The sequence below is a fragment of the Myxocyprinus asiaticus genome, chromosome 5, assembly GCF_019703515.2.
Source record: "Myxocyprinus asiaticus isolate MX2 ecotype Aquarium Trade chromosome 5, UBuf_Myxa_2, whole genome shotgun sequence".
Taxonomy (NCBI): Eukaryota; Metazoa; Chordata; class Actinopteri; order Cypriniformes; family Catostomidae; genus Myxocyprinus; species Myxocyprinus asiaticus.
Window position 1 is genome coordinate 56,171,599 of NC_059348.1, and position 14,584 is coordinate 56,186,182.

General features: G+C 39.0%; 1 protein-coding gene across 6 annotated transcripts in view; it reads left to right on the top strand.

Annotated features, from left to right (window-relative positions):
- Positions 1-14,584, top strand: part of LOC127441321 (receptor-type tyrosine-protein phosphatase mu-like) — a 355,708-nt gene that overhangs the window by 305,625 nt on the left and 35,499 nt on the right. For all 6 annotated transcript variants that reach the window (XM_051698588.1, XM_051698590.1, XM_051698589.1 and 3 more), the window contains 3 exons: positions 976-1,063; positions 1,821-1,897; positions 5,759-5,795. In XM_051698588.1, the coding sequence (XP_051554548.1) occupies positions 976-1,063; positions 1,821-1,897; positions 5,759-5,795 (202 nt within the window). The remainder of the gene's footprint in view (positions 1-975; positions 1,064-1,820; positions 1,898-5,758; positions 5,796-14,584) is intronic.

A 14,584-nucleotide genomic window follows, 5' to 3' on the forward strand; every position in this document is an offset into this window, starting at 1 on the left:
ACACCTGGAGTCATGAGTTCGAATCCAGGGCGTGCTGAGTGACTCCAGCCAGATCTCCTAAGCAACCAAATTGGCCCGGTTGCTAGGGAGGGTAGAGTCACATGGGGTAACCTCCTCGTGGTCACTATAATGTGGTTCGTTCTCGGTGGGGCGCGTGGTGAGTTGTGCGTGGATGCCGAGGAGAATGGCATGAAGCCTCCTCACACGCTATGTCTCCACGGTAACGTGCTCAAAAAGCCACGTGATAAGATGTGCAGACTGACGGTCTCAGACGCGGAGGCAACTGAGATTCGAGTTTGAGGCGAGTCACTACGCCTCCACGAGGACTTAGAGCTCATTGGGAATTGGGCATTCCAAATTGGGAAAAAATACAAATACAAATCATAACACTGCAAACAAATCACTGTATTTTTGTCTTATTTTCAGGTAAAAATATCTAAAAACAACATTAATATATATGAGGAGCAGAATGGTATAATACATTAAGTCTTGCTCTCAGAGAATTAAAACTAAATTTGGTGGGGTTTATGCTAATAACAAGAAAAAACTGTTTGCCAATGCGTTAAGAAATATAATCTTGTTTTCCCTTTGAATCAAGGTTTTTTTCTTTACCCCGTTGGCAAATAGTTTTGTCTTGTTACAAGCATATCAAAAAATCAAAAATAATGATTAAGAAAAATACATTTTTAGGGTTTAAAAAGGGACGACACATTGGACATGACTATGAGGATTTATTTTACTGAATTTTATTGTATTTAAGGAGGTGTGCACAGGGAACGGCTACAGTTTTACACACCAGCAAACGTCATGATGAGGGTGGAGTCTGACACACGCGTGTGAAATCAGGCCCTCCTCAAATGCTCAAACTAACACACTTTCCTCCCTTACAGAACTGAACAAATGAATATGTTTGCTTTAACATTTTAAAAAGTCCACACAAGACTCCTCTCATACGCTCTCTATCTCTGTCTCTAGAGTTTTTTTGAGGGTCAGTCTGCGCCGTGGGACTCCGCCAAGAAGGATGAAAATCGGATGAAGAATCGCTATGGAAACATCATCGCATGTGCGTATTGTGCATGAATGCAAACACTTCTAGCTATGCAAACTTCATGCGTTAAGTTTCAGAATGCAATTCACAACACAAGTACACGTCGCATTCTCAGCCGGGGTGCTAAAGCTGACATTAATCGAATGCGCAAAGACATGGACCGTGGCTTTGCACGATGTCTGCACATGTATTATTGACTGTACTAAATAGTAGCACAAAGCAGTCATAGTGCGCATGCATCAGACGTGTCAGTACGGGCGCTTACTGTGCTGATGGTTAAATGTGTGTCATTTGTGCTGTGTGCTAGATGGAAAAACTGAAGTACAATTTGGCCTTAACTATACACAATTATATGCTTAGTTCAGTTTATTATTTTGCATTTATTATTTTATAATGTATTATATGCATTAGCGTTTTGTTTTTTTCTTTCTTTTTTTTTGTCTGACCCATTATTGAGTTTTGACCCACCAGTAGACCAATGGACTAGTTGATTTTGAAAATATGTCGTTTCGCGCACCATTACTGCTCCCTGAACAAGAATACGAGTCTAGTACACACTGTGGCCTGGAAGACATTTATAAAGATGAGATTAAAAGAGATCTGTTATCTTGATACATGCAACATGAGAGCAGTCGTGTCACAGCCGTATCAGATACTGAGATGTATTTTGATGCTCATATAGATTAACAACAGCAACAAGAACTTAAAGACAAGATAAACAATGAGTGTATTAGTGTGAGAGACTAATGACTGTCTCTGTCTCTCTCTGTAGATGATCACTCGCGTGTGCGACTGCAGAATCCGGACGGCGAGCAGAACTCTGATTATATTAATGCAAATTATGTTGATGTGAGTACAGTTGGCATTGCCTTCTCCCAAAGGTCACCGTGCAACCCAACACGCATATATCAAGCCACACTCGCCTGCTATCAGTCAAAAACACACGCACACAACAAATGCTGTCATGACACACTTATACATGATCGCACCTACATGAAACCACACACCTACTCATTCTTTATTACTATTGTACGCATCTTACAATAATAGTAAAGCCATCAGAACTATGAAATAACAAATGGAAACATGGGAATTATGGAGTGACCAAACAAATGTTACACAATTGACAACTCTTATATTTTAACCTGTCGTGTTTTGTTTTGTTTTTTGTCAGAATTTTTGTATTTTTATTCAAATGTCCTTCAGATTTAGTCAATATTTCATCATGCCATATTCTTTCATTTTAGTCCACAAAAATAAAACTTTTTAGTTTGAAATGCGATTATGTGCAAAATAACAAAAACATGTACAGTATCAAAATGTAGCAGACCAAACTTTAACCAAATATTGAATGAACAAAATTAATTATTTAATGTACTTATTTACTTATATCAAACATATTAAAAAAGAATAAAGTTTGAAAAGTTTGAAGGTTATACAGACAGTACAGTGAGACAAACCAGCAGCTAGTTAAATAAATTGTCAGATAGAAAAACTGAAGTGCACTTACAACATACTAGCATGTTGCTAGGTTTTACAACCATATTTCAGCATGTAGCTCGATACTGCTAAGCATCTTGATAGGGATTGCTAACATGTTTTAGCATGTTGCTAGCAAGTTGTTGGACTGATATACAGATAAATAGAGCTAGGTGTTACTACCATATTTCAGCATGTACCTAGATATTGCTAAGCATGTAACTAGGCATTGCTAACATGATTTAGCATGTTGCTAACAAGTTGTTAGACTGACATACTGATAAATAGATAGAGCTAGGCATTGCTAACATGTTCTAGCATGTAGCTCGATATTGCTAAGTATGTTGATAGGGATTGCTAACATGTTTTAGCATGTTGCTAGCAAGTTGTTAGGCTGATATACAGATAAATAGATAGAGCTAGGTGTTACTACCATATTTCAGCATGTACCTAGATATTGCTAAGCATGTAACTAGGCATTGCTAACATGTTTTGGCATGTTGTTAGGTGTTGCTACCATACTTTAGCATGTAGCTAGATATTCCTAAGCATGTAACTAGGCATTGCTAATATGGTTTAGCATGTTGCTAACAAGTTGTTAGACTGATATACAGATAAATAGATAGCGCTAGGTGTTTCTACCATATTTCAGCATGTACCTAGATATTGCTAAGCATGTAACTAGGCATTGCTAACATGTTTTAGCATGTTGCTAACAAGTTATTAGACTGACATACTGATAAATAGATAGAGCTAGGCATTGCTAACATGTTCTAGCATGTTGCTAGAAGTTACTACCATGTTCTAGCATGTTTCTAGGTGTTACTACCATATTTTAGCATGTAGCTAGATATTGCTAAGCATGTAACTAGGCATTGCTAACATATTTTAGCATGTTGCTAACAAGTTGTTAGACTGACATACTGATAAATGGATAGAGCTAGGCATTGCTAACATGTCCTAGCATGTTTCTAGGTGTTACTACCATATTTTAGCATGTAGCTAGATATTGCTAAGCATGTTGCTAGGCATTGCTAACGTGTTTTAGCAGGCATTTAGAATAAAGTTAAAGACAACATCTTTTGATATTTTTCACTTCATACTTATAGTTTTGAATGAATGCATCACATCTGGTCGGGCCATGGCATACTGTCTAGTCGCACAAGTAGACGCAACTGAAGCTCGAATCGGATCCGAAAATGTTGCATTCGCAGATTTTCGGCACCCTCAGTCACCATTAACATTCATTACGTCATTTTTTTTTTTTTACATTTCAGACAATGATAGTGAATGGTGACTGAGTTTCTCGGCCTCCTTTTGTGTCTCATAGAATATTCTACCCTATAGTGCTTTTAGCCAATCAATGACTTGTAATTGTTGTGTTAACCTTTCAGTACATGAGAGAGCTCCGTGACACTAAACTGTTCACAATCAGATGAACATAACGACCTCCCCTTCCTCTGTCTGTCTCTCTCTCTAGTTCTGCTGTCTCTGATTATGGCGTCATTTGTCAGCTCTGGTTATTAGCACAGTTTAAGGAGCTTCCTCAAATCTTGATGCATAATGCAGCATGAGCCACTTTACAAATGCACACTCGTAAATTATTTACCATCTCTGTCTCTCTCTCTGAGGGTTTATTGCACTTTACGTTTGGGATACTTAAGTGAACTTGTTCTCGTAGCTCACAGTCATTATTAGACAAGAGTATATGCATTTTGAAGACACTTGTTACTGAAAGGGATTTTGCTGCTCATTTCTGGGGTACTTAGCCATGCCGCGTGCTGACGACTGACTGGATGGATCATGTTCTGTCTTTTATTCTCCAAAAGCCTTTTAACAGTTCCCTCTATCCCACCCTCAATAAACTCGCTCTTCGGCTGCCGCTAAATGTATTTCTGTTTTATCACATTTGTCTTTGTTTGTTTGCTGTTCGCCTGCGTGTCTTTGAGTGTGTGTGTGTGTGTGTGTGTGTGTGTGTGTGTCCAACAGAGGATCTCCAAAGTGTGTCATAGACAACTTATTCCAAAAAATGACTGCAGTGATTGTGAGCCTCTTAATGGCTTGTGTTCAACCCATCAAAACCAACAGCACAGGCCTTTGATAGATTCAAAAAACAGCTTGAAATGATTATTTCTGCATGTGTTTGTGTGTACTAGGTTTACGTTATTATACTGTATGTAATGTAATTAATAATTATACATTTAGATCTATTTTATAAGAGAGGCCAAACGAGAGACATTATAATTGGATGAGACGGCCCATTAAGGGACATGAGACAGCAAGAAATCATAACTACATTTACATTTACATTTATGCATTTGGCAGACGCTTTTATCCAAAGCGACTTACAGTGCACTTATTACAGGGACAATCCCCCTGGAGCAACCTGGAGTTAAGTGCCTTGCTCAAGGACACAATGGTGGTGACTGTGGGGATTGAACCAACAACCAACAACAATAACTGGAAATATTCTTGATGGAGACATTGTTTGCTTTCACTGGACCAGCATGAATTTTTTAAGTAGCAATTGACGGGATGATCTAATGTAAAAAGGGAGACTTTAAAGGGACAGTTCACCCAAAAATGAAAATTGTCATCATTTACTCACCCTCATGTCATCCCAGATGTGTATGACTTTCTTTCTTCTGCTGAACACAAATGAAGATTTTTAGAAGGATATTTCAGCTCTGTAGGTCCATACAATGCAAGTGGATGGTGACCAGAACTTTGAAGCTCCAATGTGCTATAAATCTCCACTTTCACTTTTACATTCTCATTCTTTTGTTTTTGGTGATTCACATTCTTTATGCATATTGCCCCCTACTGGGAAGGAGAAGAATTATTACATAAAATGACTGAAATATTGAACTGTTTCTCACCCAAACCTATCATATCACTTCTGAAGACATGGATTAAACCACTGGAGTTGTATGGATTACTTTTATGCTGCCTTTATGTGCTTTTTGGAGCTTTTGAGTTCTGGTCATCATTCACTTGCATTGTATGGACCTACAGAGCTGAAATAGTTACAGTATGTCATATAGTTTCTGTAGTTCAACTGCTAGAGTATGGTGCTTGCAACGGCAAAGTCATGGGTTTGATTCCCCGGAAAAACACATACTGTTAGCATATAGCTTCAATAAACTGTAAGTTACTTTGGATCGAAGCTTCTTTATGCATAGTACATAGCTTTTTTATTTTAGAGTTTAATTCGATTTTCTCTCGTTTCAGGGCTATCACAGGCCGAATCACTACATCGCTACACAAGGTAAGAGTTAGCTCTGACATCATTTCCTGTGTGTTTGTAGAGACAGATGTCCAGAGTCCACGGGGTCTTATTTAGTTAGATTGTGTGCGTGTCTGTGTGTGCGTGTGCGTGAGTGAGTGTGCGTGAGTGAGTGAGTGTGCGCGTGTGCGAGAGTGTGAGAGTGTGTGTGTGTTTGTGTGTGTGTGTGTGCAGGTTTAGCTATACTTGTGAGGACCAAGTATTGAGAATCAACCTGTTCTGTGAGGACATTTCTGGTTGTGAGGATCTTTTGGGTGGTCCTCACAAGGGAAATAACATATTAAATGATGTTTTATTGAAAATGTAAAAATGCAGAAAGTTTTTTGTGAGGGTTAGGTTTAGGGGTCGGGTTAGGGTTAGGGGATAGAATCTATAGTTTGTACAGTATAAAAATCATTATGTCTATGGAGAGTCCTCATAATGATAGCTGCACCAACATGTGTGTGTGTGTGTGAGGGTTAGGTTTAGGGGTAGGGTTAGGGTTAGGGGATAGAATCTATAGTTTGTACAGTATAAAAATCATTATGTCTATGGAGAGTCCTCATAATGATAGCTGCACCAACATGTGTGTGTGTGTGTGTGTGTGTGTGTGTGTGTGTGTGTGTGTATGTGCGTGCGTGTGAGTGTCTGTGTGTTTGTGCATGCGTCTGTGCATGCATGTGTCTGTGTGTGTGTGTGTGTGTGTGTGCGCGCCGTGTTTGTGTGCGTGTGTGTGTGTGGTGGGGTGTTGCATAATTAGCTGTTTAATAGAGCATTGCAATGTAACACTCCTCTGTGTCTCAATTAAAACTCACACACACACACACACACACACACACACACACACACACATCTGTCTAAACGAGGGCCCACTGTGTCTCTCTGCATACTAAAACATCTATCACTTTCTCTTCAAACGTCTGTTTCACTCTAAGTTTTCAATTTAGAATTTTGGATTTTGGAAGGTCTTTATCAGATGATCGTTTTATATTATATCGCCAAATCAGTTTAGTTTATAGATTTATAGCTGTGTTTATTCTAACTATAGCGTTACAGCTACAGTATATATTCCTTATTTACAACTATATATTCAGATTTAAACACATATATTTAGATTATGTCTTAAATATGGACTCGTTTGTCTTGCTGATTTCATGGCTGACATTTTATGCATCCTGTATACACACAACTAAATCTTATTTACACATTTTTTGCATAAATTTGGATAAACATCATCTGTTCACAAGTGATATTTTCTTTGTTTAGTCTCATATTTCATCTCAAGTATGCTCGTCACTGACACGTTTGTCCACTTGGTTATCAAGTACACTAACTTTAGACAAAACTGTATTAGGGATGAAGTTATTTTCTATATGTGTATATAGAGAGAAAGACATTTAGGCCTGTAAAGATTTTGATTCATTTGGAAGTACAAATTCAGGGTTTGTGACTATATATTCGGATTTATAAAATGTCCTGTTCGGTCCCTGTAGTAATGCCAAAGTTCATCATTATGTCTGTGTCGGTGCTCTTGTTCTGGTTCAGTTCAGAGTGTGTTTCGGTGTGTGAGCGCCTCAGGCGTTCAATCTCTCCTGCATTACTTCTCTCTGTCTTCCATACACAACTTTAATAAAATGTGTTGCATCTTTAAATGTGAGACAGTTGAGGTTTAACGAATGCAAAGCGACTAATATACATTATAAAGGGTTAGATTCGTTCAGACGATGCATGTACAGTCCATACAGCCAGCACAAAGCTGAGAGGAAGTTAATGTGAGGAGATTTCCCGTCAGGATGCCTGAAACACCAGAGCCAGAGAGAAGACATGAGTGTTCTCTGAGAGCTGCATCATATGCATTATTTATCATCTTCATTCTGAACTCGACATGAGACAGTCAGACAGACAGGAGAGAATCGGGGGAATAGAATCGGTCCTGAGCGGAGTGCCAGGTCGAGGTGTGAGAGAAACAGGGGCTGATGGGAGATTTTTACATCTGTGTGCTTGTAAGAGAATAATGTATGAACGCTGTCACTTTTAGAGATCTGAGGGGATAAAAGAGCTTCACTTTACACAATGAGAAGAAAAACTCTCCTTTTCTAGTGCATCAGACACCAGCTAGTGTGTGTGTGTCATAAGTATGAGCATATGTAAGGATTAATTAAGCCAAAATTAAAATTCTGTCATCATTTACTCACTCTCATGTTGTTTTAAACCTGTATGAAGACAGTGGAACACAAAAGGAGATGTTTAGCAGAATGATCACGCTGTTCTTTTACACACAATGAAAGCATTTTGTGATCGAGGGCTGCCAAGCACCAAAAAAGCACCGTTAAAGTATCACTGAAGTAGTCCTTATGACTCATGGTTTATATTCCAAGTCTTCTGAAGTCATATGATAGCTTTGTGTGAGGAACAGACTGAAATTTAAATAGTTATTCCCTGATAATCTTCCCCTCTGCCAGGGCTCTCAAATCTCATTCACAATAGAGCACAACCGTCTGGTCCCAGAAGTTAAAGTCCCATTCATTTTCTCCATAGGCGAATTGATTATTAACGGTGACTTATAAACCTTTAAAGACAGATGAGGTTGTTAATCGATGGTATATGCTTCTATTGAAACAATCAGACTGCATTATTTCAACTTTATTTAAAAAAAATCGTATTTACTACCACCCCTGGAGTCGTGAGTTTGAATCCAGGGCGTGGTGAGTGACTCCAGCCAGGTCTCCTAAGCAACCAAATTGGCCCGGTTGCTAGGGAGGGTAGAGTCACATGGGGTAACCTCCTCGTGGTCGCTATAATGTGGTTCTCGCTCTCGGTGGGGCACATGGTGAGTTGTGCGTGGATGCTGTGGAGAATAGCATGAAGCCTCCACGCGCGCTACGTCTCCGCAGTAACGTGCTCAACAAGTCACGTGATAAGATGCGCGGATTGACGGTCTCAGACACGGAGGCAACTGAGATTCACATGGCGAGTCACTACGCCACCATGAGGACTTAGAACGTATTGGGAATTGGGCACTTCAGAAGACTTGGAATGTGGTGCATAAGTCATGTGGACGACTTTTATTGTGCTTGGATGGTGTGTTTTGGAGCTTGAAAGCCCCTGGTCACTGTATGCTTTCACTGAATGGAAAAGAGCAGCGTGAACATTCTTTCTTTTGTGAAACAATGCACAAAGTTCATACGGGTTTGGAATAACATGAGTAAATGAGGATTTATTTTGAGGTGAGTTGTTCCTTTATTGAAGTTTGAAGTGTGTGTTCGTGTTCAACTGGACTGACAGCTGTAGCTCCAAACCTCAGAAGACACACACACACACACACACACACACACACACACACACACACACACACACACACACACACACGTGTTTTCTGCAATACACTCATGAGGTGATCTGCTCTGGACTCTCAACAGCAGCTTGAGCTCAGATATTAGACGGGCGGGTGGATGGAAGCGGTCAAAAACAGAGTAAATCAAACTCTCTTAGAGCTGCCTCTCTCTCGCTCCTTCATTCATTAGTGATGTTTATGTTGTTTTGATAAAACCTCTAACAGTAAGAATTAAGAAGTGTTCAGTGTGTATAGGAATGGTCCCTCATATCATGTGTGTTGTAGAGGAGAGGTGTGCTGTTACTTTACTAACTGATCACACTTAACATTTACACCTGAAAAAAACACCCATAGACTTACACTGAAGGAGCGACTCCAGTCAGATCTAGAGAGCAGAATATCACAGAGACTCTTTTCACTTGAGCCATTAAACAAACACCCTAGCAACCGCAGAGCAACACCCCAGCATCAGTGAGTCCGACTCCGCCCATATTGTCTTCAGAAAATGTACAAATCTAGCTCCGTTTCTTTTTTAGTTTACCTCAATTCCACCTCCATGATTCATAACTGTGTGTGTCTGTGTTGTGTATGTGTGTGTGTGTGTGTGTGAGTGAGTGTGTGTCTGTGATTGTGTGTCTGTGATTGTGTGTGTGTGAGTGTGTGTCTGTGATTGTGTGTGAGTGTGTGTCTGTGTTTGTGTGTGTGTGTGAGTGTGTGTCTGTTTGTGTGTGTGTCTGTGTTTGTGAGTGTGTTTGTGTGTGTGTGTGTGTGTGTGTGTGTGTGTGTGTGTGAGTGAGTGTGTGGGGGGGGGTTGTCTGTGTGTGTGAGAGAGTGTGTATGAGTGAGTGTGTGAGTGAGTGTGTGTGTGTGGGATTGTCTGTGTGTGTGGGGGGGGGGGGGTTGCCTGTGTGTGGGTGTGTCGGTGTGTGTGTGTGAGTGAATGTGTGTCTGTGTTTGTGTGAGTGTGTTTGTGAGTGTGTGTTTGTGAGTGTGTGTGGGGGGGGTTGTCTGTGTGTGGGTGTGTCTGTGTTTGTGTGTGTGAGTGAATGTGTGTCTGTGTTTGTGTGTGTGTATGTATGTGTGTGTGTTGCTAACATGTAAAATTAATGAGCACAGATGAAACTCAGTGTCTTTCAGTTGGTTTTATAATGTGCTGGTTATAGGTGATTTCAGCCTCACACACACACACACATCAGATGAAATAGAGGGTTTCAAGAAATGACTGTCAGCAGCTCTTGACAGCTGAAGTTTGTGATACAGGAAGTGTGAGCAATTTTTACCTCTTTTTGGCAGAATTTTCAGACTTCAGCATAAAATTTATTTTGTGTTTTTTGCTGAAACTTCTCCAGTTAGTTTTAGTAGCACATTTGATTTCCTGGAAGTTTACTGTTCAGAATGTTCTCAAAAACAAAGAGTACCGTGTGCAGTTTAAGTTCACTTCTTATGCTGGTCTCGACCGAAGCTGGTGAACATGGTCAAACATTTGGTGAGAGTTTTTAAAGTGATAGTGTTGCAGACAAGCCTCTCGTTCATCGGGAGAGGAGGAAGCAGGACCTGGGTTAACAATCAAAAGACTTTAATTACAACATAAAACACTGAACTGAAACATAACACATGTAGACACACAGCTCCGTGTGCCTCTCATTCTCTGGCGTCCCCGGCTCCTCCCTTTATCTCTCTCCCACTGATTGGGCAACTCAGCACCGGGTGTGCATCGTCGCCGCAGGGCCATGCCCTCCTCCTCGTCACAGATAGTTCACCCAAAAATTATTATTCTCTCATTTACTCATGCTCATGTCATCCCAGATGTGTGTGACTTTCTTTCTTCTGCAGAACACAAATGAAGATTTTTAGAAGAATATTTCAGCTCTGTAGGTCCATATAATGCAAGTGAATGTTGATCAGAACTTTGAAGCTCCAAAAAGCACATAAAGGCAGCATAAAAGTAATCCATAAGACTCCAGTGGTTTAATCCATGTCTTCAGAAGTTATATGATCAGTGCCAGTCCTCACTATAGGCAAACTAAGCAAGTTGCTTAGGGCCCCCGATCCGCTAGAGGGCCCCCACACTGTCAAAGACATCATAAGTAGTGTTACGATCATGACGGGGCCCCCACACACATTTTTGCTTAGGGCCCCCAAAAGGCTTGGACATGTTAGGTGTGGGTGAAAAACAGATAAATATTTAAATCCTTTATAACTAAAAAATCTCCTCCCTACCCAAAAAGTGGTGATATGCACGAGGAATGCGAATCACCGAAAACAAAAGAACACTCTTTAAAATAAAGGTTCTTTATCGCAAAGAACCTTTAACATCCATGGAAACTTCCCATTGCACAAAAGGTTTTTTGTAGTGGAAAAGGTTCTTTAGACTAGAAAAGGTTCTTCAAAATGGTTCTTTTAAGAACCAAAGTTCTTTGGGGAACCAAAGTGGTTCTTCTGTGGCATTGCTGTGAAACACCCTTTTTGAAGCCTTTATTTTTTAAGAGTGAATAATGTGAAAGTGGATATTTAAAGTAAAAAAAACACTTACATATTGATCTGTTTCTCACCCACACCTATCATATCACTTCAGAAGACATGGATTAAACCACTGGAGTCTTATGGATTACTTTTATGCTGCATTTATGTGCTTTTTGGAGCTTCAAAATTCTGATCAACATTCACTTGCATTGTATGGACCAACAGAGCTGAAATATTCTTCTAAACATCTTCATTTGTGTTCTGCAGAAGAAAGAAAGTCATACACATCTGGGATGGCATGAGGGTGAGTAAATGATGACAGAATTTCCATTTTTGGATGAACTGTCCCTTTAAAATTTGTTAAGCCTTATTTATACTTCAATATTTTTCTGATGCCAAAAAGAAATGATATAAACCAAGTTATATTTGAAAAATATTTCCTTTTTAAGTAGCCCTTAATGCAGTTAGCCAGTTTTTGTGAGAAACCGGCACCAGTTTCACCAGCATGCACAAGTTATAACCCAGACTAGTTATAGCAGAAACGGGCACTCAGTTACAATTTACGCTCTATTAAATATTTGAGTGTTGCACCATTAAACTCAGTTGAATCGTAACCCTATGTACAAACTACGTAAATATTTACAGAAGACTCCAACCTCATCCCAATAATGCAAACTGACTAAACAATATCAATATCTCATGTTTTTCATGACGGACTTCAATCCTTTAGACATATTCAGTGCTGGATAGTAACGGATTACAACGTAATTAAAGTACTTGTAATTGGATTAAATTACATTTTAAAATACTTGTAATGGGACTTAAGTTACTTTTATGGATTACATGATTACTTGTTAAGTCAACGGCAGTAAATTTTCATAATTTATTGATCACCGTCATTTTTCTCTTTTTTAAAACTTGTACATTTTTCTCTAAATCAGCCTACTTACGATATATGTTCAATAACTCTGAGTGTTTTCAGGAAAAAGGGAAAGGAAAGGGGTTGTGAAATTGCACACACCGGACACTCGTTATTAGCCAGGTGAAGATGGAGTGGTCTAAATCAGCGTTTGATCACTGGATGTACAGAGATAATTTCACTATTTAGGTGACACGGGGCAAAAAAAAAAAAAAAGCATAACTGTGCGATGTAAACTCTGCCTTCCAAAGGTTAATGTCCTGTCAAATACAAAGGTTTCAATGTCAAATTTAAAGAAGCATATGAATACGTTTGCATGTTTTCTGAACTCCTGACCAATACATTTGAATTATAACCCTGTGTGTTTGGAAGGGTTTTGTCCATCAAATGCATCGAAATGCCTAAATGCACGGCATTTCATTTTCACAATGTTATCCAGTTGTATAAGCGCTGACCACGTTTATGTAACGCACCTTGGGAACCTGTCCATATTTCTTGAAATGCCTGTTATACTTCATATTTCATATTTTTACATGCACATGCATGTTAAATGTACTTTTACACAGTGTCATAAGGAGCAGTTTTCGTGAGGCTCTTTTTGCGAGCAATAAAGAATGGAATATATTTTCCTTTTTGTATTTTAATGTTAAAATGGTACAAGGTTATCCTACTCAAATTCAAGTGTCATCAAATAAAAGAGTTAGGTTGGAAGTAATCAGTGCCTGATTACAATTCAGAAGTAATCTACCCAGCATATGATGATGTCGACATTTGTGCTCATTTCTGTTTAGTGAAACTGATTAAATCACTGCACTTTACGGTGGGCTGACGAAAAAGATTTGAACATCAACCATAGCAAAATAAACAGTAATGCATGGCTTTCCAACACCTCTGTTTACAAATTTAAAGGCTATCTAATTGTGTTTATAATAATGATTACAAACTAGTTGTTACCAAGCTTTTATTTTAATCTTTACATCCTGACATAAATGAGATGTCATGATCAGCAGGTGCAACCCTAACCCTGTTACACTGCTTATAACTAACAATCAACCACAAACAGGTGAAGTTGCATAATTAGCATAATTAATTCAGATTCAAAGTAATGTCCAGCATCATCCAATCACTGTCAACCATGTTAAAATAAAATGATACATTATAAATTCTGAATCTATGTACTGATTATCATTGTCACATGTCTGTCAAACATGTTGAGTGATCCAAACATCATCTGCAGCCTGAAACTGAACTTTTGATCAGATTTTAGGAGTGAATGCACTTAACTGCATAGAGAGCTATAGGATGCTCCCTTGCTCCCTATTTAGTGAATGACTTAACCTCCAGTGTGCTGTCTGTCTGCACTGGTCTCAGAACAGTTAGAAATGCACCTTATTTTCATCCTAACTCCATATAAAGCCTCTGAAAGACACATTTATCAGTTTTACATGAATACATTTATTCTCAATGTGATAATGTACAGTAAATATAGGAATGCATTTATTAATGTTAATGAATAGAACCGTATTGTACAGTGATAACAATAAATTATAACTAATTGTATATTAAAATGAAGCGAAATGACCCACAGATGTGTTCTAGTTATTCAAACTTTTGAGGGAACGCAGTTCTAATTTCCACGTATGTGGACATCATGTTTATCAGCGCGCTGACGAGCGGCATATCAAATGAAACTAGAGACGCTACTCTTTACAATCAAACAGGTTTCAATAATAAAACGTAGATGTTTCTTACCAGAGGCACTTTTATTGGCGCTGCACCCGTAGGAGCGCTTCACAGAAATTGACGTCATGTTGTCGTGTCATGTGACACAGAAGTTTAACCCTTAAATGACAGTGTAGAGTCTTGTGAACAGTATTCAATTGGTTTTAATTCATTTAAATTATGCGTTGTGTATAGCGAAGACAAAATACAATGTCCACACATGTGGATGCGGGGTCACATGAGGATAATGTATACAGAATACACTCTCTGAAAACAAGTCGTAAAATGTGAAGCAGCTTTGCTTTTCAGGAGAATGTATCTTGTTTTAAGGATGCTCAGATGTTTTGATCAGGA